Raw genomic sequence first — 26,064 nt, forward strand, 5'->3', positions numbered from 1 at the left:
AGGTCTAACTGTTCCCTCTCTCCCTCCTCCTCCTCCTGTCTCCCCCAGGTCTAACTGTTCCCTCTCTCCTCTCCTCCTCCTCCTGTCTCCCCCAGGTCTAACTGTTCCCTCTCTCCTCCTCCTCCTCCTCCTGTCTCCCCCAGGTCTAACTGTTCCCTCTCTCCTCCTCCTCCTCCTCCTGTCTCCCCCAGGTCTACTGTTCCCTCTCTCCTCCTCCTCCTCCTGTCTCCCCCCCAGGTCTAACTGTTTCCCTCTCTCTCTCCTCCTCCTCCTGTCTCCCCCAGGTCTAACTGTTCCCTCTCTCCTCTCCTCCTCCTCCTGTCTCCCCCAGGTCTAACTGTTCCCTCTCTCCTCTCCTCCTCCTCCTGTCTCCCCCAGGTCTAACTGTTCCCTCTCTCCTCCTCCTCCTCCTCCTGTCTCCCCCAGGTCTAACTGTTCCCTCTCTCCTCCTCCTCCTCCTCCTGTCTCCCCCAGGTCTAACTGTTCCCTCTCTCCTCCTCCTCCTCCTCCTCCTGTCTCCCCCAGGTCTAACTGTTCCCTCTCTCCTCCTCCTCCTCCTCCTGCTCTCCCCAGGTCTAACTGTTCCCTCTCTCCTCCTCCTCCTCCTCCTGTCTCCCCCAGGTCTAACTGTTCCCTCTCTCCTCTCCTCCTCCTCCTGTCTCCCCCAGGTCTAACTGTTCCCTCTCTCTCTCCTCCTCCTCCTGTCTCCCCCAGGTCTAACTGTTCCCTCTCTCCTCTCCTCCTCCTCCTGTCTCCCCCAGGTCTAACTGTTCCCTCTCTCCTCTCCTCCTCCTCCTGTCTCCCCCAGGTCTAACTGTTCCCTCTCTCCTCTCCTCCTCCTCCTCCTGTCTCCCCCAGGTCTAACTGTTCCCTCTCTCCTCCTCCTCCTCCTGTCTCCCCCAGGTCTAACTGTTCCCTCTCTCCTCTCCTCCTCCTCCTGTCTCCCCCAGGTCTAACTGTTCCCTCTCTCCTCCTCCTCCTCCTCCTGTCTCCCCCAGGTCTAACTGTTCCCTCTCTCCTCCTCCTCCTCCTCCTGTCTCCCCAGGTCTAGCTGTTCCCTCTCTCCTCTCCTCCTCCTCCTGTCTCCCCCAGGTCTAACTGTTCCCTCTCTCCTCTCCTCCTCCTCCTGTCCCCCCCCAGGTCTAACTGTTCCCTCTCTCCTCTCCTCCTCCTCCCTGTCTCCCCCAGGTCTAACTGTTCCCTCTCTCCTCTCCTCCTCCTCCTGTCTCCCCCCAGGTCTAACTGTTCCCTCTCTCTCTCCTCCTCCTCCTCCTGCTCTCCCCCAGGTCTAACTGTTCCCTCTCTCCTCCTCCTCCTCCTCCTGTCTCCCCCAGGTCTAACTGTTCCCTCTCTCCTCCTCCTCCTCCTCCTGTCTCCCCCAGGTCTAACTGTTCCCTCTCTCCTCCTCCTCCTCCTCCTGTCTCCCCCAGGTCTAACTGTTCCCTCTCTCCTCTCTCCTCCTCCTCCTGCTCTCCCCCAGGTCTAACTGTTCCCTCTCTCCTCCTCCTCCTCCTCCTGTCTCCCCCAGGTCTAACTGTTCCCTCTCTCCTCCTCCTCCTCCTGTCTCCCCCAGGTCTAACTGTTCCCTCTCTCCTCCTCCTCCTCCTGTCTCCCCCAGGTCTAACTGTTCCCTCTCTCCTCTCCTCCTCCTCCTGTCTCCCCCAGGTCTAACTGTTCCCTCTCTCCTCCTCCTCCTCCTGTCTCCCCCAGGTCTAACTGTTCCCTCTCTCCTCTCCTCCTCCTCCTGTCTCCCCCAGGTCTAACTGTTCCCTCTCTCCTCTCCTCCTCCTCCTGTCTCCCCCAGGTCTAACTGTTCCCTCTCTCCTCCCTCCTCCTCCTCCTGTCTCCCCCAGGTCTAACTGTTCCCTCTCTCCTCTCCTCCTCCTCCTGTCCCCCCCAGGTCTAACTGTTCCCTCTCTCCTCTCCTCCTCCTCCTGTCTCCCCCAGGTCTAACTGTTCCCTCTCTCCTCTCCTCCTCCTCCTGTCTCCCCCAGGTCTAACTGTTCCCTCTCTCCTCTCCTCCTCCTCCTGTCTCCCCCAGGTCTAACTGTTCCCTCTCTCCCTCCTCCTCCTCCTGTCTCCCCCAGGTCTAACTGTTCCCTCTCTCCTCTCCTCCTCCTCCTGCTCTCCCCCAGGTCTAACTGTTCCCTCTCTCCTCTCCTCCTCCTCCTGTCTCCCCCAGGTCTAACTGTTCCCTCTCTCCTCTCCTCCTCCTCCTGTCTCCCCCAGGTCTAACTGTTCCCTCTCTCCTCCTCCTCCTCCTGTCTCCCCCAGGTCTAACTGTTCCCTCTCTCCTCTCCTCCTCCTCCTGTCTCCCCCAGGTCTAACTGTTCCCTCTCTCCTCTCCTCCTCCTCCTGTCCCCCCCAGGTCTGGATCGTGAGGTTATAGCTGATGACCTCCCTCACCCTTTTGGTCTGACCCAGTACCAGGACTACATCTATTGGACGGACTGGTCTCAGCGCAGCATCGAACGGGCCAATAAGACATCGGGTCAGAACCGTACGGTCATCCAGGGTCACCTAGACTACGTGATGGACATCTTGGTCTTCCACTCGTCTCGCCAGGGGGGCTGGAACGCCTGCGCCTCCACCAATGGGCAATGCTCACACCTCTGTCTGGCTGTACCAATCAGCAGCTTCGTCTGCGGATGCCCCGCCCACTTCTCCCTCAACTATGACAACAAGACCTGCAGTGGTGAGACACACACACACACACACACACACACTGTACTAGGTCTGTAACTCTCACAGCATAGCCAAGAAAAACAGCCACAGGCCGTTATTCCTCCTCCACCAAACTTTACAGTTGGCACTATGCATTGGGGCAGGTAGCGTTTCTCCTGGCATCCGCCAAACCCAGATTCATCCGTCAGACTGCCAGACGGTGAAGCGTGATTCATCCCTCCAGTGAAAGCGTTTCCGCTGCCCAAGAGCTTTACACCAGTCCAGCCGACGCTTGGCATTACCCGTGTTGTTCTTTAGGCTTGTGTGCGGCTGCTCGGCCCGCGGAAACCCATTTCATGAAGCTCACGACGAACGTTGCTTCGGATTGTTTTTACTTGCCACACGTTTCAGCACTCGGCTGTTTCTGTGAGCTTGTGTGTGTGTGGCCTACCACTTCACGGCTCAGCCGTTGTTGCTCCTAGACTTTTCCACTTCACAATAACAGCCCTTACAGTTGACCCCTGGGTGCAGCTCTAGCAGGGCAGCCATTAGACGAACTGACTTGTTGGCAAAGGTGGCATCCTATGACGGCGCCTCGTTGAGAAGTCACTGAGCTCTTCAGTACGGGGCCATTCTACTGACAGTGTTTGTCTGTGGAGATCGCATGGACGTGTGCTCGGTTTTATACACCTGGCAGCAACGGCTGTGGCTGAAATAGTCAATTCCACTAATTTGAAGGGGTTTTGACATACTGCTGGTCATGTACTGTAGATTACCCCCACAGCTGTACTGCAGATACCCCCACTGCTGTACTGCAGATACCCCCACAGCTGTACTGTAGATTACCCCCACAGCTGTACTGACCAGGGGATAGATACCCCCACAGCTGTACTGCAGATACCCCCACAGCTGTACTGCAGATACCCCCACAGCTGTACTGACCAGGGGGATAGATACCCCCACAGCTGTACTGCAGATACCCCCACAGCTGTACTGACCAGGGGGATAGATACCCCCACAGCTGTACTGCAGATACCCCCACAGCTGTACTGACCAGGGGATGACCCCCACAGCTGTACTGCAGATACCCCCACAGCTGTACTGACCAGGGGGAGATACCCCCACAGCTGTACTGTAGATTACCCCCACAGCTGTATTGTAGATTACCCCCACAGCTGTGCTGACCAGGGGGATAGATACCCCCACAGCTGTACTGCAGATACCCCCACAGCTGTACTGCAGATACCCCCACAGCTGTACTGCAGATTACCCCCACAGCTGTGCTGACCAGGGGGATAGATACCCCCACAGCTGTACTGTAGATACCCCCACAGCTGTACTGCAGATACCCCCACAGCTGTACTGCAGATACCCCCACAGCTGTACTGCAGATACCCCCACAGCTGTATTGCAGATTACCCCCACAGCTGTGCTGACCAGGGGGATAGATACCCCCACAGCTGTACTGCAGATACCCCCACAGCTGTACTGACCAGGGGGATAGATACCCCCACAGCTGTACTGTAGATACCCCCACAGCTGTACTGCAGATACCCCCACAGCTGTTGCTGACCAGGGGGATATATACCCCCACAGCTGTACTGACAGATGACCCCCACAGCTGTACTGCAGATACCCCCACAGCTGTACTGCAGGATAGATACCCCACAGCTGTACTGCAGATACCCCCACAGCTGTACTGCAGATACCCCCACAGCTGTACTGCAGATACCCCCACAGCTGTACTGCAGATACCCCCACAGCTGTACTGCAGATACCCCCCCGGCTGTATTGCAGATACCCCCACAGCTGTTCTGCAGACTCCACAGCTGTACTGCAGATACCCCCACAGCTGTACTGCAGATACCCCCACAGCTGTACTGCAGATACCCCCACAGCTGTACTGCAGATACCCCCACAGCTGTACTGCAGATACCCCCACAGCTGTGCTGCAGATACCCCCACAGCTGTACTGCAGATACCCCCACAGCTGTACTGCAGATACCCCCACAGCTGTACTGCAGATACCCCCACAGCTGTACTGCAGATACCCCCACAGCTGTACTGCAGATACCCCCACAGCTGTACTGCAGATACCCCCACAGCTGTACTGCAGATACCCCCACAGCTGACTGCATCCCCTCACTGATTCTCTCTCCTGTCTCTTTCTTCATATCTCTCCTCTCTTCTCTCCGTTCATTTCTCATCCAAATGAATTGTTGTCAGTCGTCTCTCCTCCTCTCCTCCTCCTCTCCTCCTCCTCCTCTCTCCTCCTCCTCCTCCTCCCTCTCCTCTTCCTCCCTCCTCCTCCTCCTCCTCCTCCTCCTCCTCCTCCTCCTCCCTCCTCCTCCTCCCTCCTCTCTCCTCCTCCTCCTCCTCCTCCTCCTCCTCCCTCCTCCTCCCTCCTCCTCCTCCTCCTCTCCTCCTCCTCCTCCTCCTCCTCCTCCTCCTCCTCTCCTCCTCCTCCTCCCCTCTCCTCCTCCCTCCTCCTCCTCCCCCTCTCCTCCTCCTCCTCCTCTCCTCCTCCTCCTCCCCCTCTCCTCCTCCTCCTCCTCTCCTCCTCTCCTCCTCCTCCTCCTCCTCCTCTCCTCCTCCTCCTCCTCCTCCTCTCCTCCTCCTCCTCCTCCTCCTCCTCCTCCTCCTCTCCTCCTCCTCCTCCTCCTCCTCCTCCTCCTCCCCTCCTCCTCCTCCTCCCTCTCCTCCTCCTCCCCCTCCTCCTCCTCCTCCCCTCCTCCTCCTCCTCCTCCTCCTCCCTCCTCTCCTCCTCCCCTCTCCTCCTCCTCCTCCTCCTCCTCCTCCTCCTCCTCCTCCTCCTCCTCCTCCTCCTCCTCCTCCTCCCTCCTCCTCCTCCTCCAGCCCCGACGTCGTTCCTCCTGTTCAGTCAGAAGTCGGCCATTAACCGCATGGTGATCGACGAGCATCAGTCCCCTGACATCATCCTTCCCATCCACAGTCTGAGGAACGTCAGGTCCATCGATTACGACCCGCTGGATAAACAGCTGTACTGGATCGACTCCAAACAGAACTCCATCCGCAGAGCGCAGGAGAACGGGAACATGGTGGGCCTTTATTATTAACACTGAGCAAGACCCTGTCGACGTTAACCACACTGGGGCGTAGATCGCTGACGGCCCGTTCCTCCTATCAGAGTAGGATTTGACTGACAGCTCCGTTCCTCCTATCAGAGTATGATTTGACTGACAGCCCTGTTCCTCCTATCAGAGTAGGATTTGACTGACAGCCCGTTCCTCCAATCCTATCAGAGTATGATTTGACTGACAGCCCGTTCCTCCTATCAGAGTATGATTTGACTGACAGCCCCGTTCCTCCAATCCTATCAGAGTATGATTTGACTGACAGCCCGTTCCTCCTATCAGAGTATGATTTGACTGACAGCCCCGTTCCTCCAATCCTATCAGAGTAGGATTTGACTGACGGCCCGTTCCTCCTATCAGAGTAGGATTTGACTGACAGCCCGTTCCTCCTATCAGAGTATGATTTGACTGACAGCCCGTTCCTCCAATCCTATCAGAGTATGATTTGACTGACAGCCCGTTCCTCCTATCAGAGTATGATTTGACTGACAGCCCGTTCCTCCAATCCTATCAGAGTAGGATTTGACTGACAGCCCGTTCCTCCTATCAGAGTATGATTTGACTGACAGCCCGTTCCTCCAATCCTATCAGAGTATGATTTGACTGACAGCCCGTTCCTCCTATCAGAGTATGATTTGACTGACAGCCCGTTCCTCCAATCCTATCAGAGTAGGATTTGACTGACAGCCCGTTCCTCCTATCAGAGTATGATTTGACTGACAGCCCGTTCCTCCAATCCTATCAGAGTATGATTTGACTGACAGCCCGTTCCTCCTATCAGAGTATGATTTGACTGACAGCCCGTTCCTCCAATCCTATCAGAGTAGGATTTGACTGACAGCCCGTTCCTCCTATCAGAGTATGATTTGACTGACAGCCCGTTCCTCCAATCCTATCAGAGTATGATTTGACTGACAGCCCGTTCCTCCTATCAGAGTAGGATTTGACTGACAGCCCGTTCCTCCAATCCTATCAGAGTAGGATTTGACTGACAGCCCGTTCCTCCTATCAGAGTATGATTTGACTGACAGCCCGTTCCTCCAATCCTATCAGAGTATGATTTGACTGACGGCCCGTTCCTCCTATCAGAGTAGGATTTGACTGACAGCCCGTTCCTCCAATCCTATCAGAGTATGATTTGACTGACAGCCCGTTCCTCCTATCAGAGTATGATTTGACTGACAGCCCGTTCCTCCAATCCTATCAGAGTATGATTTGACTGACGGCCCGTTCCTCCTATCAGAGTATGATTTGACTGACAGCCTGTTCCTCCAATCCTATCAGAGTATGATTTGACTGACAGCCTGTTCCTCCAATCCTATCAGAGTATGATTTGACTGACAGCCTGTTCCTCCAATCCTATCAGAGTATGATTTGACTGACAGCCCGTTCCTCCAATCCTATCACAGTATGATTTGACTGACAGCCCGTTCCTCCTATCAGAGTATGATTTGACTGACAGCCCGTTCCTCCAATCCTATCAGAGTATGATTTGACTGACAGCCCGTTCCTCCTATCAGAGTCTGATTTGACTGACGACCCCATTCCTCCAATCCTATCAGAGTATGACGGTGGTGTGGAGCCCAGTGGGCGGTCCTAACGTGGGCCTCCAGCCGTTTGACCTGAGCATCGACATCTACAGCCGCTTCATCTACTGGACCAGCGAGGTCACTAACGTGATCAACGTGACCAGGACAGACGGGAGCCGGGTGGGAGTGGTGCTGCGAGGAGAACACGACAAGCCCAGGGCCATCGTGGTCAACCCGGAGCGAGGGTTAGTGGTTAATCACGTCTCTCTATTCCTCTGGGGGGTCACAGACGGACTCCTGTCCCAGAGAGGGGAGGGGGGTCACAGACGGACTCCTGTCCCAGAGAGGAGGAGGAGGAGGGGGGGTCACAGACGGACTCCTGTCCCAGAGAGGAGGAGGGGGTGGGGGGTCACAGACGGAGTCCTGTCCCAGAGAGGAGGAGGAGGAGGGGGGGTCACAGACGGACTCCTGTCCCAGAGAGGGGAGGGGGGTCACAGACGGACTCCTGTCCCAGAGAGGAGGAGGAGGAGGGGGGGTCACAGACGGACTCCTGTCCCAGAGAGGGAGGGGGGTCACAGACGGACTCCTGTCCCAGAGAGGAGGAGGAGGAGGGGGTCACAGACGGACTCCTGTCCCAGAGAGGGAGGGGGGGGGTCACAGACAGACTCCTGTCCCAGAGAGGGGAGGGGGGGGGGGGGGTCACAGACGGACTCCTGTCCCAGAGAGGGGAGGGGGGGTCACAGACGGACTCCTGTCCCAGAGAGGAGGGGAGGGGGGGTCCCAGACAGACTCCTGTCCCAGAGAGGAGGAGGAGGGGGGTCCTTGTTGCCTCGTGGGGGTTTTATGTTGGTCTATATGACGGGGATAAATCCGATTCGACCAGAGGAAATATGAACAGGTACAGTAACTATTGGCAGAAAGGAAAGGGAAGAGTTTGGAGAATATTACAGAAACGATTCGACCAGAGATGAGGACATGACAGGTTCACGTTACACGAGACCGAATCCGAACATCACACTGTTGATTTGATGGCCATTTTACATTTACTGTACACCTTCACCTCGTGTTGATAATGACATCCTGGGGAAAATGTGAGGTTAGGACTCTTCCTGGGGGAGAAAATGTGAGGTAGGACTCTTCCTGGGGGGGAAAATGTGAGGTTAGGACTCTTCCTGGGGGAGAAAATGTGAGGTAGGACTCTTCCTGAGGGGGAAAATGTGAGGTAGGACTCTTCCTGGGGGGAAAATGTGAGGTAGGACTCTTCCTGGGGGGGAAAATGTGAGGTAGGACTCTTCCTGGGGGGAAAATGTGAGGTAGGACTCTTCCTGGGGGGAAAATGTGAGGTTAGGACTCTTCCTGGGGGGAAAATGTGAGGTAGGACTCTTCCTGGGGGGAAAATGTGAGGTTAGGACTCTTCCTGGGGGGGAAAATGTGAGGTAGGACTCTTCCTGAGGGGGAAAATGTGAGGTAGGACTCTTCCTGGGGGGAAAATGTGAGGTAGGACTCTTCCTGGGGGGGAAATGTGAGGTAGGACTCTTCCTGAGGGGGAAAATGTGAGGTAGGACTCTTCCTGAGGGGGAAAATGTGAGGTAGGACTCTTCCGGGGGGGAAAATGTGAGGTAGGACTCTTCCTGGGGGGGAAATGTGAGGTAGGACTCTTCCTGGGGGGAAAATGTGAGGTAGGACTCTTCCTGGGGGGAAATGTGAGGTAGGAGTCTTCCTGAGGGGGGAAAATGTGAGGTAGGACTCTTCCTGGGGGGGAAAATGTGAGGTAGGACTCTTCCTGGGGGGGAAATGTGAGGTAGGACTCTTCCTGGGGGGAAAATGTGAGGTAGGACTCTTCCTGGGGGGAAAATGTGAGGTAGGACTCTTCCTGCTTGGGGAAAATGTGAGGTAGGACTCTTCCTGGGGGGGAAAATGTGAGGTAGGACTCTTACTGGGGGGAAAATGTGAGGTAGGACTCTTCCTGGGGGGAAATGTGAGGTAGGACTCTTCCGGGGGAGAAAATGTGAGGTAAGCTCTTCCTGGGGGGAAAATGTGAGGTAGGACTCTTCCTGGGGGGAAATGTGAGGTAGGACTCTTCCGGGGGAGAAAATGTGAGGTAGGACTCTTCCTGGGGGGAAATGTGAGGTAGGACTCTTCCTGGGGGAAATGTGAGGTAGGACTCTTCCTGGGGGGAAAATGTGAGGTAGGACTCTTCCTGGGGGGGAAATGTGAGGTAGGACTCTTCCTGGGGGGAAAAAGTGAGGTAGGACTCTTCCTGGGGGGGAAAATGTGAGGTAGGACTCTTCCTGGGGGAGAAAATGTGAGGTAGGTGCAACATAAGACAAATCCTCTCTAGATGTCCACGTCCTTTATATGTGTTAATATCGTCTCCCTCTTCCTCCAGGTACATGTACTTTACCAACCTGCAGGAGCGCAGTCCTAAGATAGAACGAGCAGCTCTCGACGGGACAGAGAGAGAGGTGTTGTTCTTCAGTGGCTTGGGGAAGCCCGTTGCCCTGGCCATAGACAACGAGGTCGGAAAACTGTTCTGGGTCGACTCAGACCTCAGACGCATCGAGAGCAGTGACCTATCAGGTGCATACCCAACCTCACGTCAGCCAATCACTGCTCTGCCTGGCCCGTGTGTCATAGTTCAACAGGGCTCCAGGAGGAGGAGGAGGTGGAGGGAGTGGAGAGGAGGAGGAGGTGGAGGGAGTGGAGAGGAGGAGGTGGAGGGAGTGGGGGGGGTTAGGAGGGGAGTGGGGGAGGTGAGGAGGGAGTGGAGGGAGGTGAGGAGGGAGTGGGGGAGGTGTGGAGGGAGGTGAGGAGGGAGTGGAGGGAGGTGAGGAGGGAGTGGAGGGAGGTGAGGAGGGAGTGGGGGAGGTGAGGAGGGAGTGGAGGGAGGTGAGAAGGGAGTGGAGAGAGGTGAGGAGGGAGTGGAGGGAGGTGAGGAGGGAGTGGAGGGAGGTGAGGAGGGAGTGGGGGAGGTGAGGAGGGGAGTGGAGGGAGGTGAGGAGGGAGTGGAGGGAGGTGAGGAGGGGAGTGGAGGGAGGTGAGGAGGGAGTGGAGGGAGGTGAGGAGGGAGTGGGGAGGTAAGGAGGGGAGTGGAGGGAGGTGAGGAGGGGAGTGGAGGGAGGTGAGGAGGGTGGAGGGAGGTGAGGAGGGAGTGGAGGGAGGTGAGGAGGGAGTGGAGGGAGGTGAGGAGGGAGTGCTAAGTGGAGATCTCTCTGAACACCATGGAATCAGGCTGATTTTAGGAGGGAACCTCACATCCTGACACACACACACACACACACACACACACACACACACACGGTCAGACACACACACACACACACACACACACACACACACACACACACACGGTCAGCACACACACACACACACACACACACACACACACACACACGGTCAGACACCACACACACACACACACACACACACACACACACACACACACACACACACACGGTCAGACACACACACACACACACACACACACACACGGTCAGACACACACACACACACACACACACACACACACACACACACACACACACACACACACACACACACACACACACACACGGTCAGACACACACACACACACACACACACACACACACACACACACGGTCAGACACACACACACACACACACACACACACACACACACACACACACACACACACACACACACACACACACACACACACACGGTCAGACACACACACACACACACACACACACACACACACACACACACACACACACACCACACACACACACACACACACACACACACACACACACACACACACCACACACACACACACCACACACACACACACACACACCACACACACACACACACACACACACACACACACACACACACACACCACACACACACACACACACACACACACACACACACACACACACACACACACACACACACACACACACACACACACACACCACACACACACACACACACACACCACACACACACACCACACACACACACACACACACACACACACACACCACACACACACACACACACACACACCACACACACACACACACACACACACACACACACCACACACACACACACACACACACACACACACACACACACACACACACACACTTCTGTCCTCCGTATAATGTTCTGTTCTTACCTCACCATCCTCTTCCTCTCTCCTCCTTCCTCTCTCCTCCTTCCTCTCTCCTCCTTCCTCTCTCCTCTCCTTCCTCTCTCCTCCTTCCTCTCTCCTCCTTCCTCTCTCCCTCTCCTTCCTCTCTCCTCTCCTTCCTCTCTCCTCCTTCCTCTCTCCTCCTCCCTCTCTCCTCCTCCCTCTCTCCTCCTTCCTCTCTCCTCCTTCCTCTCTCCTCCTTCCTCTCTCCTCCTTCCTCTCTCCTCCTTCCTCTCTCCTCCTTCCTCTCTCCTCCTTCCTCTCTCCTCTCCTTCCTCTCTCCTCCTTCCTCTCTCCTCTCCTTCCTCTCTCCTCCTTCCTCTCTCCTCCTTCCTCTCTCCTCCTTCCTCTCTCCTCCTTCCTCTCTCCTCTCCTTCCTCTCTCCTCCTTCCTCTCTCTCCTCTCCTTCCTCTCTCCTCTCCTTCCTCTCTCCTCCTCCCTCTCTCCTCCTTCCTCTCTCCTCCTTCCTCTCTCCTCTCCTTCCTCTCTCCTCCTTCCTCTCTCCTCCTTCCTCTCTCCTCTCCTTCCTCTCTCCTCTCCTTCCTCTCTCCTCTCCTTCCTCTCTCCTCTTCTTTCCTTCCTCTCTCCTCCTTCCTCTCTCCTCCTTCCTCTCTCCTCCTTCCTCTCTCCTCCTTTCTCTCTTCTCTTCTCTCCTCCTTCCTCTCTCCTCCTTCCTCTCTCCTCCTTTCTCTCTTCTCTTCTCTCCTCCTTCCTCTCTCCTCCTTCCTCTCTCCTCTCCTTCCTCTCCTCCTCTCCTTCCTCTCTCCTCTCCTTCCTCTCTCCTCCTCCCTCTCTCCTCCTCCCTCTCTCCTCCTCCCTCTCTCCTCCTTCCTCTCTCCTCCTTCCTCTCTCCTCCTTCCTCTCTCCTCTCCTTCCTCTCTCCTCCTTCCTCTCTCCTCTTCTTTCCTTCCTCTCCTCCTTCCTCTCTCCTCCTTCCTCTCTCCTCCTTTCTCTCTTCTCTCCTTCCTCTCTCCTCTTCTCTCCTCCTTCCTCTCTCCTCCTTCCTCTCTCCTCTCCTTCCTCTCCTCCTCTCCTTCCTCTCTCCTCTCCTTCCTCTCTCCTCTCCTTCCTCTCTCCTCCTCCTCTCTCCTCCTCCCTCTCTCCTCCTCCCTCTCTTCTCTCCTTCCTCTCTCCTCCTTCCTCTCTCCTCTTCCTTCCTTCCTCTCTCCTCCTTCCTCTCTCCTCCTTCCTCTCTCCTCTTCTCTCCTTCCTCTCTCCTCCTTCCTCTCTCCTCCTCCCTCTCTCCTCTCCTTCCTCTCTCCTCCTTCCTCTCTCCTCCTTCCTCTCTCCTCCTTCCTCTCTCCTCCTTCCTCTCTCCTCTCCTTCCTCTCTCCTCTTTCCTCTCCTCTTTCCTCTCTCCTCCTCCTCTCTCCTCCTCCCTTTCTCTCTCCTCCTTCCTCTCTCCTCCTTTCTCTCCCTCTCCTTCCTCTCTCCTCTCCTTCCTCTCTCCTCCTTCCTCTCTCCTCCTTCCTCTCTCCTCCTTCCTCTCTCCTCCTTCCTCTCTCCTCCTTCCTCTCTCCTTCCTCTCTCCTCAGTTCTCCTTCCTCTCTCCTCCTTCCTCTCTCCTTCCTCTCTCCTCCTTCCTCTCTTCTCCTTCCTCTCTCCTCCTTCCTCTCTCCTTCCTCTCTCCTCCGTCCTCCTTCCTCTCTCCTCAGTCCTCCTTCCTCCGTCCTCCTTCCTCTCTCCTCAGTTCTCCTTCCTCTCTCCTCCTTCCTCTCTCCTCAGTTCTCCTTCCTCTCTCCTCCTTCCTCTCTCCTTCCTCTCTCCTCAGTTCTCCTTCCTCCCTCCTCCTTCCTCTCTCCTCCTTCCTCTCTCCTTCCTCTCTCCTCAGTTCTCCTTCCTCCGTCCCGTCACTTCCTGATTCCTTCTTTACCCTCTTCCTTGTGTTGCGTCTCCCCCCTCTCGTCCAGGAGCCAATCGGATTGTGATTGAGGACTCCAACATCCTCCAGCCGGTGGGTCTGACGGTGTTCGGTGACCACCTGTACTGGATCGACCGTCAGCAGCAGATGATCGAACGGATCGACAAGACGACCAGGGAGGGAAGGACCAAGATCCAGGCTCGCATCGCCTCTCTCAGCGACATTCACGCTGTCTACGACCTCGACATGAGAGAGTACAGTAAGTACCCTGACCCCTGACCCCTCTACTCAGCAGCTAGACATGAGAGTAAAGTAAGTACCCTGACCCCTGACCCCTCTACTCAGCAGCTAGACATGAGAGTACAGTAAGTACCCTGACCCCTCTACTCAGCAGCTAGACATGAGAGTACAGTAAGTACCCTGACCCCTGACCCCTAGATTAGACCTACGGGTGGTCTGACTGAGGCAGGTGTTAGATTAGACCTACGGGTGGTCTGATTGGACCTACGGGTGGTCTGATTGGACCTACGGGTGGTCTGATTGGACCTACGGGTGGTCTGATTGGACCTACGGGTGGTCTGATTGGACCTACGGGTGGTCTGATTAGAGCTACGGGTGGTCTGATTAGACCTACGGGTGGTCTGATTGGACCTACGGGTGGTCTGATTAGACCTACGGGTGGTCTGATTAGACCTACGGGTGGTCTGATTAGACCTACGGGTGGTCTGATTAGACCTAAGGGTGGTCTGATTAGAGCTAAGGGTGGTCTGATTGGACCTAAGGGTGGTCTGATTGGACCTAAGGGTGGTCTGATTGGACCTACGGGTGGTCTGATTGGACCTACGGGTGGTCTGATTGGACCTACGGGTGGTCTGATTGGAGCTACGGGTGGTCTGATTGGAGCTACGGGTGGTCTGATTGGAGCTACGGGTGGTCTGATTGGAGCTACGGGTGGTCTGATTGGAGCTACGGGTGGTCTGATTGGAGCTACGGGTGGTCTGATTGGAGCTACGGGTGGTCTGATTGGACCTACGGGTGGTCTGATTGGACCTACGGGTGGTCTGATTGGAGCTACGGGTGGTCTGATTGGAGCTACGGGTGGTCTGATTGGAGCTACGGGTGGTCTGATTGGAGCTACGGGTGGTCTGACTGGAGCTACGGGTGGTCTGATTGGAGCTACGGGTGGTCTGATTAGACCTACGGGTGGTCTGACTGGACCTACGGGTGGTCTGACTGGACCTACGGGTGGTCTGACTGGACCTACGGGTGGTCTGATTGGACCTACGGGTGGTCTGACTAGAGCTACGGGTGGTCTGATTGGACCTACGGGTGGTCTGATTGGAGCTACGGGTGGTCTGATTGGAGCTACGGGTGGTCTGATTGGAGCTACGGGTGGTCTGATTGGAGCTACGGGTGGTCTGATTGGAGCTACGGGTGGTCTGATTAGAGCTACGGGTGGTCTGATTGGACCTACGGGTGGTCTGATTGGACCTACGGGTGGTCTGATTGGACCTACGGGTGGTCTGATTAGAGCTAGTAAGATGGTTTGGGGAAACGGCTCGGAGATTTAAAGGTTCTCCTAACGGTCTAACGATGTACTTAGACTTAAGATGGTTTGGGAAACGGGCCCAGTACTAACATAGGGCCCAGTACTAACGGGGCCCCCAGGTACTAACATAGGGCCCAGTACTAACAGGCCCCCAGGTACTAACGGGGCCCCCAGGTACTAACGGGGCCCCCAGGTACTAACGGGGCCCCCAGGTACTAACGGGGCCCCCAGGTACTAACGGGGCCCCCAGGTACTAACGGGGCCCCCAGGTACTAACGGGGCCCCAGGTACTAACGGGGCCCCAGGTACTAACATAGGGCCCCCCAGCGCTAACATAGGGCCCCCCAGCGCTAACGGGGCCCCCAGCGCTAACGGGGCCACGGAGCCCCCAGCGCTAACGGGGCCCCCAGCGCTAACGGGCCCCCAGCACTAACGGGGCCCCAGTACTAACATGTTGTTCCTGACCTCTGACCTCTGACCTCACCCCTTCAGGTAAGCACCCTTGTACCTGGGACAACGGAGGCTGTTCTCACATCTGTATCGTCAAGGGAGACGGAACCACGCGCTGCTCCTGTCCTGTTCATCTGGTCCTGCTGCAGAATGAACTCTCCTGTGGAGGTAGGGGCCCCTGATCTTTAACCTCTGACCCCGCGCTACTGGTCACAGCTTTACACTTGAATGTGAACTATGGAGATGGACTGACGTGAAATGATTTCCCTTCCACAGCACTTAGAGCGCTGTGTGTGTTGGTCAAATGTCAACACAGGTATAAAATGCTCCTCACCTCTCTCTCCTCTCCTCCCCCCAGAACCCCCCACCTGTTCCCCAGAACAGTTATAACCTGTCTCTCCTCCCCCCAGAACAGTTATAACCTGTCTCTCCTCCCCCCAGAACAGTTATAACCTGTCTCTCCTCCCCCCAGAACAGTTATAACCTGTCTCTCCTCCCCCCAGAACCCCCCACCTGTTCCCCAGAACAGTTATAACCTGTCTCTCCTCCCCCAGAACCCCCCACCTGTTCCCCAGAACAGTTATAACCTGTCTCTCCTCCCCCAGAACAGTTATAACCTGTCTCTCCTCCCCCAGAACAGTTATAACCTGTCTCTCCTCCCCCAGAACCCCCACCTGTTCCCCAGAACAGTTATAACCTGTCTCTCCTCCCCCAGAACAGTTATAACCTGTCTCTCCTCCCCCAGAACAGTTATAACCTGTCTCTCCTCCCCCAGAACCCCCACCTGTTCCCCAGAACAGTTATAACCTGTCTCTCCTCCCCCAGAACCCCCCACCTGTTCCCCAGAACAGTTATAACCTGTCTCTCCTCCCCCAGAACAGTTATAACCTGTCTCTCCTCCCCCAGAACCCCCCACCTGTTCCCCAGAACAGTTATAACCTGTCTCTCCTCCCCCAGAACCCCCACCTGTTCCCCAGAACAGTTATAACCTGTCTCTCCTCCCCCAGAACAGTTATAACCCGTCTCTCCTCCCCCCAGAACCCCCTACCTGTTCCCCAGAACAGTTATAACCTGTCTCTCCTCCCCCAGAACAGTTATAACCTGTCTCTCCTCCCCCCAGAACAGTTATAACCCGTCTCTCCTCCCCCCAGAACCCCCCACCTGTTCCCCAGAACAGTTATAACCTGTCTCCTCCCCCCAGAACAGTTATAACCCGTCTCTCCTCCCCCAGAACCCCCCACCTGTTCCCCAGAACAGTTATAACCTGTCTCTCCTCCCCCAGAACAGTTATAACCTGTCTCTCCTCCCCCAGAACAGTTATAACCCGTCTCTCCTCCCCCAGAACCCCCACCTGTTCCCCAGAACAGTTATAACCTGTCTCTCCTCCCCAGAACAGGTATAACCTGTCTCTCCTCCCCCCAGAACAGTTATAACCTGTCTCTCCTCCCCCAGAACAGTTATAACCTGTCTCTCCTCTCCTCCCCCAGAACAGTTATAACCTGTCTCTCCTCCCCCAGAACAGTTATAACCTGTCTCTCCTCCCCCCAGAACAGTTATAACCTGTCTCTCCTCCCCCCAGAACCCCCACCTGTTCCCCAGAGCAGTTCTCCTGTGTAGCCGGGGAGGTGGACTGCATCCCCCACGCCTGGCGGTGCGACGGCTACCCAGAGTGTGATGACAGCAGCGACGAGGGGGACTGTCCCGTGTGTTCGGTTTCCGAGTTTCAGTGCGACTCCAGGCAGTGTGTCGACCTCAGCCTTCGCTGCAACGGAGAGGTGAACTGTCAGGACCGCTCAGACGAGAACAAATGTGAAGGTGGGACGGGAACACACACACACACACACACACACACACACACACACACACACACACACACACACACACACACACACACACACACAGGAACACACACACACACACACACACACACACACACACACACACACTCAGAGAGAGAGAGACATCACACACACACACACACACACACGCACACACACACACACACACACACACACACACACACACACACACACACACACTACTGCTGAACCTGGTTTTAACCCTCTCCAGTCTAATGTAGATTACTGCTGAACCTGGTTTAACCCTCTCCAGTCTAATGTAGATTACTGCTGAACCTGGTTTAACCCTCTCCAGTCTAATGTAGATTACTGCTGAACCTGGTTTAACCCTCTCCTCTCCAGTCTAATGTAGATTACTGCTGAACCTGGTTTAACCCTCTCCTCTCCAGTCTAATGTAGATTACTGCTGAACCTGGTTTAACCCTCTCCTCTCCAGTCTAATGTAGATTACTGCTGAACCTGGTTTAACCCTCTCCTCTCCAGTCTAATGTAGATTACTGCTGAACCTGGTTTAACCCTCTCCAGTCTAATGTAGATTACTGCTGAACCTGGTTTAACCCTCTCCTCTCCAGTCTAATGTAGATTACTGCTGAACCTGGTTTAACCCTCTCCTCTCCAGTCTAATGTAGATTACTGCTGAACCTGGTTTAACCCTCCTCTCCAGTCTAATGTAGATTACTGCTGAACCTGGTTTAACCCCCTCTCCAGTCTAATGTAGATTACTGCTGAACCTGGTTTAACCCTCTCCTCTCCAGTCTAATGTAGATTACTGCTGAACCTGGTTTAACCCTCTCTCCAGTCTAATGTAGATTACTGCTGAACCTGGTTTAACCCTCTCCTCTCCAGTCTAATGTAGATTACTGCTGAACCTGGTTTAACCCTCTCCTCTCCAGTCTAATGTAGATTACTGCTGAACCTGGTTTAACCCTCTCCTTCAGTCTAATGTAGATTACTGCTGAACCTGGTTTAACCCTCTCCTCTCCAGTCTAATGTAGATTACTGCTGAACCTGGTTTAACCCTCTCCTCTCCAGTCTAATGTAGATTACTGCTGAACCTGGTTTAACCCTCTCCTCTCCAGTCTAATGTAGATTACTGCTGAACCTGGTTTAACCCTCTCCTCTCCAGTCTAATGTAGATTACTGCTGAACCTGGTTTAACCCTCTCTCCAGTCTAATGTAGATTACTGCTGAACCTGGTTTAACCCTCTCCTCTCCAGTCTAATGTAGATTACTGCTGAACCTGGTTTAACCCTCTCCTCTCCAGTCTAATGTAGATTACTGCTGAACCTGGTTTAACCCTCTCTCCAGTCTAATGTAGATTACTGCTGAACCTGGTTTAACCCTCTCCAGTCTAATGTAGATTACTGCTGAACCTGGTTTAACCCTCTCCTCTCCAGTCTAATGTAGATTACTGCTGAACCTGGTTTAACCCTCTCCAGTCTAATGTAGATTACTGCTGAACCTGGTTTAACCCCTCTCCAGTCTAATGTAGATTACTGCTGAACCTGGTTTAACCCTCTCCTCTCCAGTCTAATGTAGATTACTGCTGAACCTGGTTTAACCCTCTCCAGTCTAATGTAGATTACTGCTGAACCTGGTTTAACCCTCTCCAGTCTAATGTAGATTACTGCTGAACCTGGTTTAACCCTCTCCTCTCCAGTCTAATGTAGATTACTGCTGAACCTGGTTTAACCCTCTCCTCTCCAGTCTAATGTAGATTACTGCTGAACCTGGTTTAACCCTCTCCAGTCTAATGTAGATTACTGCTGAACCTGGTTTAACCCTCTCCTCTCCAGTCTAATGTAGATTACTGCTGAACCTGGTTTAACCCTCTCCTCTCCAGTCTAATGTAGATTACTGCTGAACCTGGTTTAACCCTCTCCTCTCCAGTCTAATGTAGATTACTGCTGAACCTGGTTTAACCCTCTCCTCTCCAGTCTAATGTAGATTACTGCTGAACCTGGTTTAACCCTCTCCTCTCCAGTCTAATGTAGATTACTGCTGAACCTGGTTTAACCCTTCCTCTCCAGTCTAATGTAGATTACTGCTGAACCTGGTTTAACCCTCTCTCTCCAGTCTAATGTAGATTACTGCTGAACCTGGTTTAACCCTCTCCTCTCCAGTCTAATGTAGATTACTGCTGAACCTGGTTTAACCCTCTCCTCTCCAGTCTAATGTAGATTACTGCTGAACCTGGTTTAACCCTCTCCTCTCCAGTCTAATGTAGATTACTGCTGAACCTGGTTTAACCCTCTCCTCTCCAGTCTAATGTAGATTACTGCTGAACCTGGTTTAACCCTCTCCTCTCCAGTCTAATGTAGATTACTGCTGAACCTGGTTTAACCCTCTCTCCAGTCTAATGTAGATTACTGCTGAACCTGGTTTAACCCTCCTCTCCAGTCTAATGTAGATTACTGCTGAACCTGGTTTAACCCTCTCCTCTCCAGTCTAATGTAGATTACTGCTGAACCTGGTTTAACCCTCTCCTCTCCAGTCTAATGTAGATTACTGCTGAACCTGGTTTAACCCCTCCTCTCCAGTCTAATGTAGATTACTGCTGAACCTGGTTTAACCCTCTCCTCTCCAGTCTAATGTAGATTACTGCTGAACCTGGTTTAACCCTCTCCTCTCCAGTCTAATGTAGATTACTGCTGAACCTGGTTTAACCCTCTCCTCTCCAGTCTAATGTAGATTACTGCTGAACCTGGTTTAACCCTCTCCCAGTCTAATGTAGATTACTGCTGAACCTGGTTTAACCCTCTCCTCTCCAGTCTAATGTAGATTACTGCTGAACCTGGTTTAACCCTTCCTCTCCAGTCTAATGTAGATTACTGCTGAACCTGGTTTAACCCTCCTCTCCAGTCTAATGTAGATTACTGCTGAACCTGGTTTAACCCCCTCTCCAGTCTAATGTAGATTACTGCTGAACCTGGTTTAACCCTCTCCTCTCCAGTCTAATGTAGATTACTGCTGAACCTGGTTTAACCCTCTCCTCTCCAGTCTAATGTAGATTACTGCTGAACCTGGTTTAACCCTCTCCTCTCCAGTCTAATGTAGATTACTGCTGAACCTGGTTTAACCCTCTCCTCTCCAGTCTAATGTAGATTACTGCTGAACCTGGTTTAACCCTCTCCTCTCCAGTCTAATGTAGATTACTGCTGAACCTGGTTTAACCCTCTCTCCAGTCTAATGTAGATTACTGCTGAACCTGGTTTAACCCTCTCCTCTCCAGTCTAATGTAGATTACTGCTGAACCTGGTTTAACCCTCTCCTCTCCAGTCTAATGTAGATTACTGCTGAACCTGGTTTAACCCTCTCCTCTCCAGTCTAATGTAGATTACTGCTGAACCTGGTTTAACCTCTCCTCTCCAGTCTAATGTAGATTACTGCTGAACCTGGTTTAACCCTCTCCTCTCCAGTCTAATGTAGATTACTGCTGAACCTGGTTTAACCCTCTCCTCTCCAGTCTAATGTAGATTACTGCTGAACCTGGTTTAACCCTCTCCTCTCCAGTCTAATGTAGATTACTGCTGAACCTGGTTTAACCCTCTCCTCTCCAGTCTAATGTAGATTACTGCTGAACCTGGTTTAACCCTCTCCTCTCCAGTCTAATGTAGATTACTGCTGAACCTGGTTTAACCCTCTCCTCTCCAGTCTAATGTAGATTACTGCTGAACCTGGTTTAACCCTCTCCAGTCTAATGTAGATTACTGCTGAACCTGGTTTAACCCTCTCCTCTCCAGTCTAATGTAGATTACTGCTGAACCTGGTTTAACCCTCTCCAGTCTAATGTAGATTACTGCTGAACCTGGTTTAACCCTCTCCAGTCTAATGTAGATTACTGCTGAACCTGGTTTAACCCTCTCCTCTCCAGTCTAATGTAGATTACTGCTGAACCTGGTTTAACCCTCTCCAGTCTAATGTAGATTACTGCTGAACCTGGTTTAACCCTCTCCTCTCCAGTCTAATGTAGATTACTGCTGAACCTGGTTTAACCCTCTCCTCTCCAGTCTAATGTAGATTACTGCTGAACCTGGTTTAACCCTCTCCTCTCCAGTCTAATGTAGATTACTGCTGAACCTGGTTTAACCCTCTCCTCTCCAGTCTAATGTAGATTACTGCTGAACCTGGTTTAACCCTCTCCTCTCCAGTCTAATGTAGATTACTGCTGAACCTGGTTTAACCTCTCCTCTCCAGTCTAATGTAGATTACTGCTGAACCTGGTTTAACCCTCTCTCTCCAGTCTAATGTAGATTACTGCTGAACCTGGTTTAACCCTCTCCTCTCCAGTCTAATGTAGATTACTGCTGAACCTGGTTTAACCCTCTCCTCTCCAGTCTAATGTAGATTACTGCTGAACCTGGTTTAACCCTCTCCTCTCCAGTCTAATGTAGATTACTGCTGAACCTGGTTTAACCCTCTCTCCAGTCTAATGTAGATTACTGCTGAACCTGGTTTAACCCTCTCCTCTCCAGTCTAATGTAGATTACTGCTGAACCTGGTTTAACCCTCTCCTCTCCAGTCTAATGTAGATTACTGCTGAACCTGGTTTAACCCTCTCCTCTCCAGTCTAATGTAGATTACTGCTGAACCTGGTTTAACCCTCTCCTCTCCAGTCTAATGTAGATTACTGCTGAACCTGGTTTAACCCTCTCCTCTCCAGTCTAATGTAGATTACTGCTGAACCTGGTTTAACCCTCTCCTCTCCAGTCTAATGTAGATTACTGCTGAACCTGGTTTAACCCTCTCCTCTCCAGTCTAATGTAGATTACTGCTGAACCTGGTTTAACCCTCCCTCTCCAGTCTAATGTAGATTACTGCTGAACCTGGTTTAACCCTCTCCTCTCCAGTCTAATGTAGATTACTGCTGAACCTGGTTTAACCCTCTCCAGTCTAATGTAGATTACTGCTGAACCTGGTTTAACCCTCTCCTCTCCAGTCTAATGTAGATTACTGCTGAACCTGGTTTTAACCTGGTTTTAACCTGGTTTAATTCCTTGTTAACCTGGTTTACCCCTCTCCTCTCCAGTACATTGCTCCCCGGACCACTTCAGCTGTTCCAGCGGTCAGTGTGTGGGGAAACATCAGATGTGTGATCACTCTACAGACTGCTCTGACAACTCGGACGAGATGGGCTGCTGTAAGTCTACAGATCTGATCCTAGGCCAGTTTCTCTATAGTTTGTCTGAATGACAGATCTGATCCTAGGCCAGTTTCTCTATAGTTTGTCTGAATGACAGATCTGATCCTAGGCCAGTTTCTCTCATGAGGAAGAGGGAGTTTATCTATAGTTTGTCTGAATGACAGATCTGATCCTAGGCCAGTTTCTCTATAGTTTGTCTGAATGACAGATCTGATCCTAGGCCAGTTTCTCTATAGTTTGTCTGAATGACAGATCTGATCCTAGGCCAGTTTCTCTATAGTTTGTCTGAATGACAGATCTGATCCTAGGCCAGTTTCTCTATAGTTTGTCTGAATGACAGATCTGATCCTAGGCCAGTTTCTCTATAGTTTGTCTGAATGATGGGATGAATAATTTGTTCCAACTATAACGGCCTTAAAGGTAATATTTTACCTGCTGGATCTCTCAGCTCAACATGGAATAATGTAATTCTAGTAACACCCCTCCTCCCCTCTCCCCCCTCCCCTCCTCTTCTCCCCTCCTCCTCTCCCCCTCCCCTCCTCCCCTCCTCTCCCCTCCTCTGCCCCCTCCTCCCCTCCTCCTCTGCCCCCCTCCTCCTCCTCTGCCCCCTCCCCTCCTCCCCTCCCCCCTCTCCTCCTCCTCTCCCCCCTCTCCCCTCCTCCTCTCCTCCCTCCTCCTCCTCCTCTCCCCCTCCCCTCCTCCCCCCTCCCTCCTCCTCTGCCCCCCCTCCCCTCCCTCCTCCTCTCCCCCTCCTCCCCTCCTCCTCTGCCCCCCTCCTCCCCTCCTCCTCTGCCCCCCCTCCTCCTCTGCCCCCCCTCCTCCTCTGCCCCCCCTCCTCCCCTCCTCCTCTGCCCCTCCTCCCTCCTCCTCCTCTCCCCTCCTCCCCTCCTCCTCCTCTCCCCTCCTCCTCTGCCCCCCTCCTCCCCTCCTCCTCTGCCCCACCTCCTCCCCTCCTCCTCTGCCCCCCCTCCTCCCCTCTGCCCCCCCTCCTCCTCCTCTGCCTCCCCTCCTCTGCCCCCCTCCCCTCCTCTGCCCCCCCTCCTCCTCCTCTGCCCCCCCTCCTCCTCTGCCCCCCCTCCTCCTCTGCCCCTCCCCTCCTCTGTCCCCCTCCTCCTCTGCCCCTCCCCTCCTCTGTCCCCCTCCTCTCCCCTCCTCCTCTTCCCCTCCTCTGCCGCCCCCCTCCTCCTCCTCTGCCCCCCCTCCTCCTCTCCCCTCCTCCTCCTCTGCCCCCCCTCCCCTCCTCCTCTACTCTCCCCTCCTCTACCCCCCAGACCCGACTGAAGAGCCGTCCTCCCAGCCCACCAACACCATCGGCTCCATTGTGGGCGTTGTCATGGCGCTGTTTGTGGTGGGCGCGGTCTACTTGGTGTGCCAGCGAGTTCTCTGTCCCCAGATGAAGGACGACCGGGAGACGGTAACCAACGACCCCTCTGTTTCCCTGGGTTACGGCCCCTCTGTTTCCCTGGGTTACGGCCCTCACCCTGCCTCTCTGTCCGGGTCTCTGCCAGGTAGGACCACACACACACACACACACACCACACACACACCAAACACACCACACACACAATATTACCATCTATGGCTACAATACTGATGATGGATCAGCTCCTAGAGAGAGATATTACCATCTATGGCTACAATACTGATGGATCAGCTCCTAGAGAGATATTACCATCTATGGCTACAATACTGATGATGGATCAGCTCCTAGAGAGAGATATTACCATCTATGGCTACAATACTGATGATGGATCAGCTCCTAGAGAGATATATTACCATCTATGGCTACAATACTGATGGATCAGCTCCTAGAGAGAGATATTACCATCTATGGCTACAATACTGATGATGGATCAGCTCCTAGAGAGAGATATTACCATCTATGGCTACAATACTGATGATAGATCAGCTCCTAGAGAGATATTACCATCTATGGCTACAATACTGATGATGGATCAGCTCCTAGAGAGAGATAATACCATCTATGGCTACAATACTGATGATGGATCAGCTCCTAGAGAGATATTACCATCTATGGCTACAATACTGATGATGGATCAGCTCCTAGAGAGAGATAATACCATCTATGGCTACAATACTGATGATGGATCAGCTCCTAGAGAGAGATATTACCATCTATGGCTACAATACTGATGATGGATCAGCTCCTAGAGAGATATTACCATCTATGGCTACAATACTGATGATGGATCAGCTCCTAGAGAGAGATATTACCATCTATGGCTACAATACTGATGGATCAGCTCCTAGAGAGAGATATTACCATCTATGGCTACAATACTGATGATGGATCAGCTCCTAGAGAGAGATATTACCATCTATGGCTACAATACTGATGGATCAGCTCCTAGAGAGATATTACCATCTATGGCTACAATACTGATGGATCAGCTCCTAGAGAGAGATATTACCATCTATGGCTACAATACTGATGATGGATCAGCTCCTAGAGAGAGATATTACCATCTATGGCTACAATACTGATGATGGATCAGCTCCTAGAGAGATATTACCATCTATGGCTACAATACTGATGATGGATCAGCTCCTAGAGAGATATTACCATCTATGGCTACAATACTGATGGATCAGCTCCTAGAGAGATATTACCATCTATGGCTACAATACTGATGATGGATCAGCTCCTAGAGAGATATTACCATCTATGGCTACAATACTGATGGATCAGCTCCTAGAGAGATATATTACCATCTATGGCAACAATACTGATGGATCAGCTCCTAGAGAGAGATATTACCATCTATGGCTACAATACTGATGGATCAGCTCCTAGAGAGATATTACCATCTATGGCTACAATACTGATGATGGATCAGCTCCTAGAGAGATATTACCATCTATGGCTACAATACTGATGGATCAGCTCCTAGAGAGATATATTACCATCTATGGCTACAATACTGATGATGGATCAGCTCCTAGAGAGATATTACCATCTATGGCTACAATACTGATGGATCAGCTCCTAGAGAGAGATATTACCATCTATGGCTACAATACTGATGATGGATCAGCTCCTAGAGAGATATATTACCATCTATGGCTACAATACTGATGATGGATCAGCTCCTAGAGAGATATTACCATCTATGGCTACAATACTGATGGATCAGCTCCTAGAGAGATATTACCATCTATGGCTACAATACTGTGATGGATCAGCTCCTAGAGAGATATTACCATCTATGGCTACAATACTGATGATGGATCAGCTCCTAGAGAGATATTACCATCTATGGCTACAATACTGATGGATCAGCTCCTAGAGAGAGATATTACCATCTATGGCTACAATACTGATGATGGATCAGCTCCTAGAGAGATATATTACCATCTATGGCTACAATACTGATGATGGATCAGCTCCTAGAGAGAGATATTACCATCTATGGCTACAATACTGATGGATCAGCTCCTAGAGAGAGATATTACCATCTATGGCTACAATACTGATGGATCAGCTCCTAGAGAGAGATATTACCATCTATGGCTACAATACTGATGATGGATCAGCTCCTAGAGAGAGATATTACCATCTATGGCTACAATACTGATGATGGATCAGCTCCTAGAGAGATATTACCATCTATGGCTACAATACTGATGATGGATCAGCTCCTAGAGAGAGATATTACCATCTATGGCTACAATACTGATGGATCAGCTCCTAGAGAGATATATT

General features: G+C 52.8%; 1 protein-coding gene across 1 annotated transcript in view; it reads left to right on the forward strand.

The window, feature by feature from the left end:
- The window catches only part of LOC106595994 (low-density lipoprotein receptor-related protein 6), a 98,764-nt gene that overhangs the window by 64,047 nt on the left and 8,653 nt on the right, over positions 1-26,064 (forward strand). The window contains 9 exon segments of the mRNA XM_045713399.1: positions 2,369-2,695; positions 5,521-5,723; positions 7,322-7,533; positions 9,678-9,868; positions 13,389-13,598; positions 15,381-15,506; positions 16,887-17,153; positions 22,227-22,337; positions 23,612-23,848. Of these exon segments, the coding sequence (XP_045569355.1) occupies positions 2,369-2,695; positions 5,521-5,723; positions 7,322-7,533; positions 9,678-9,868; positions 13,389-13,598; positions 15,381-15,506; positions 16,887-17,153; positions 22,227-22,337; positions 23,612-23,848 (1,884 nt within the window).

Source organism: Salmo salar, unplaced genomic scaffold (assembly GCF_905237065.1).
Source record: "Salmo salar unplaced genomic scaffold, Ssal_v3.1, whole genome shotgun sequence".
Classification (NCBI taxonomy): Eukaryota; Metazoa; Chordata; class Actinopteri; order Salmoniformes; family Salmonidae; genus Salmo; species Salmo salar.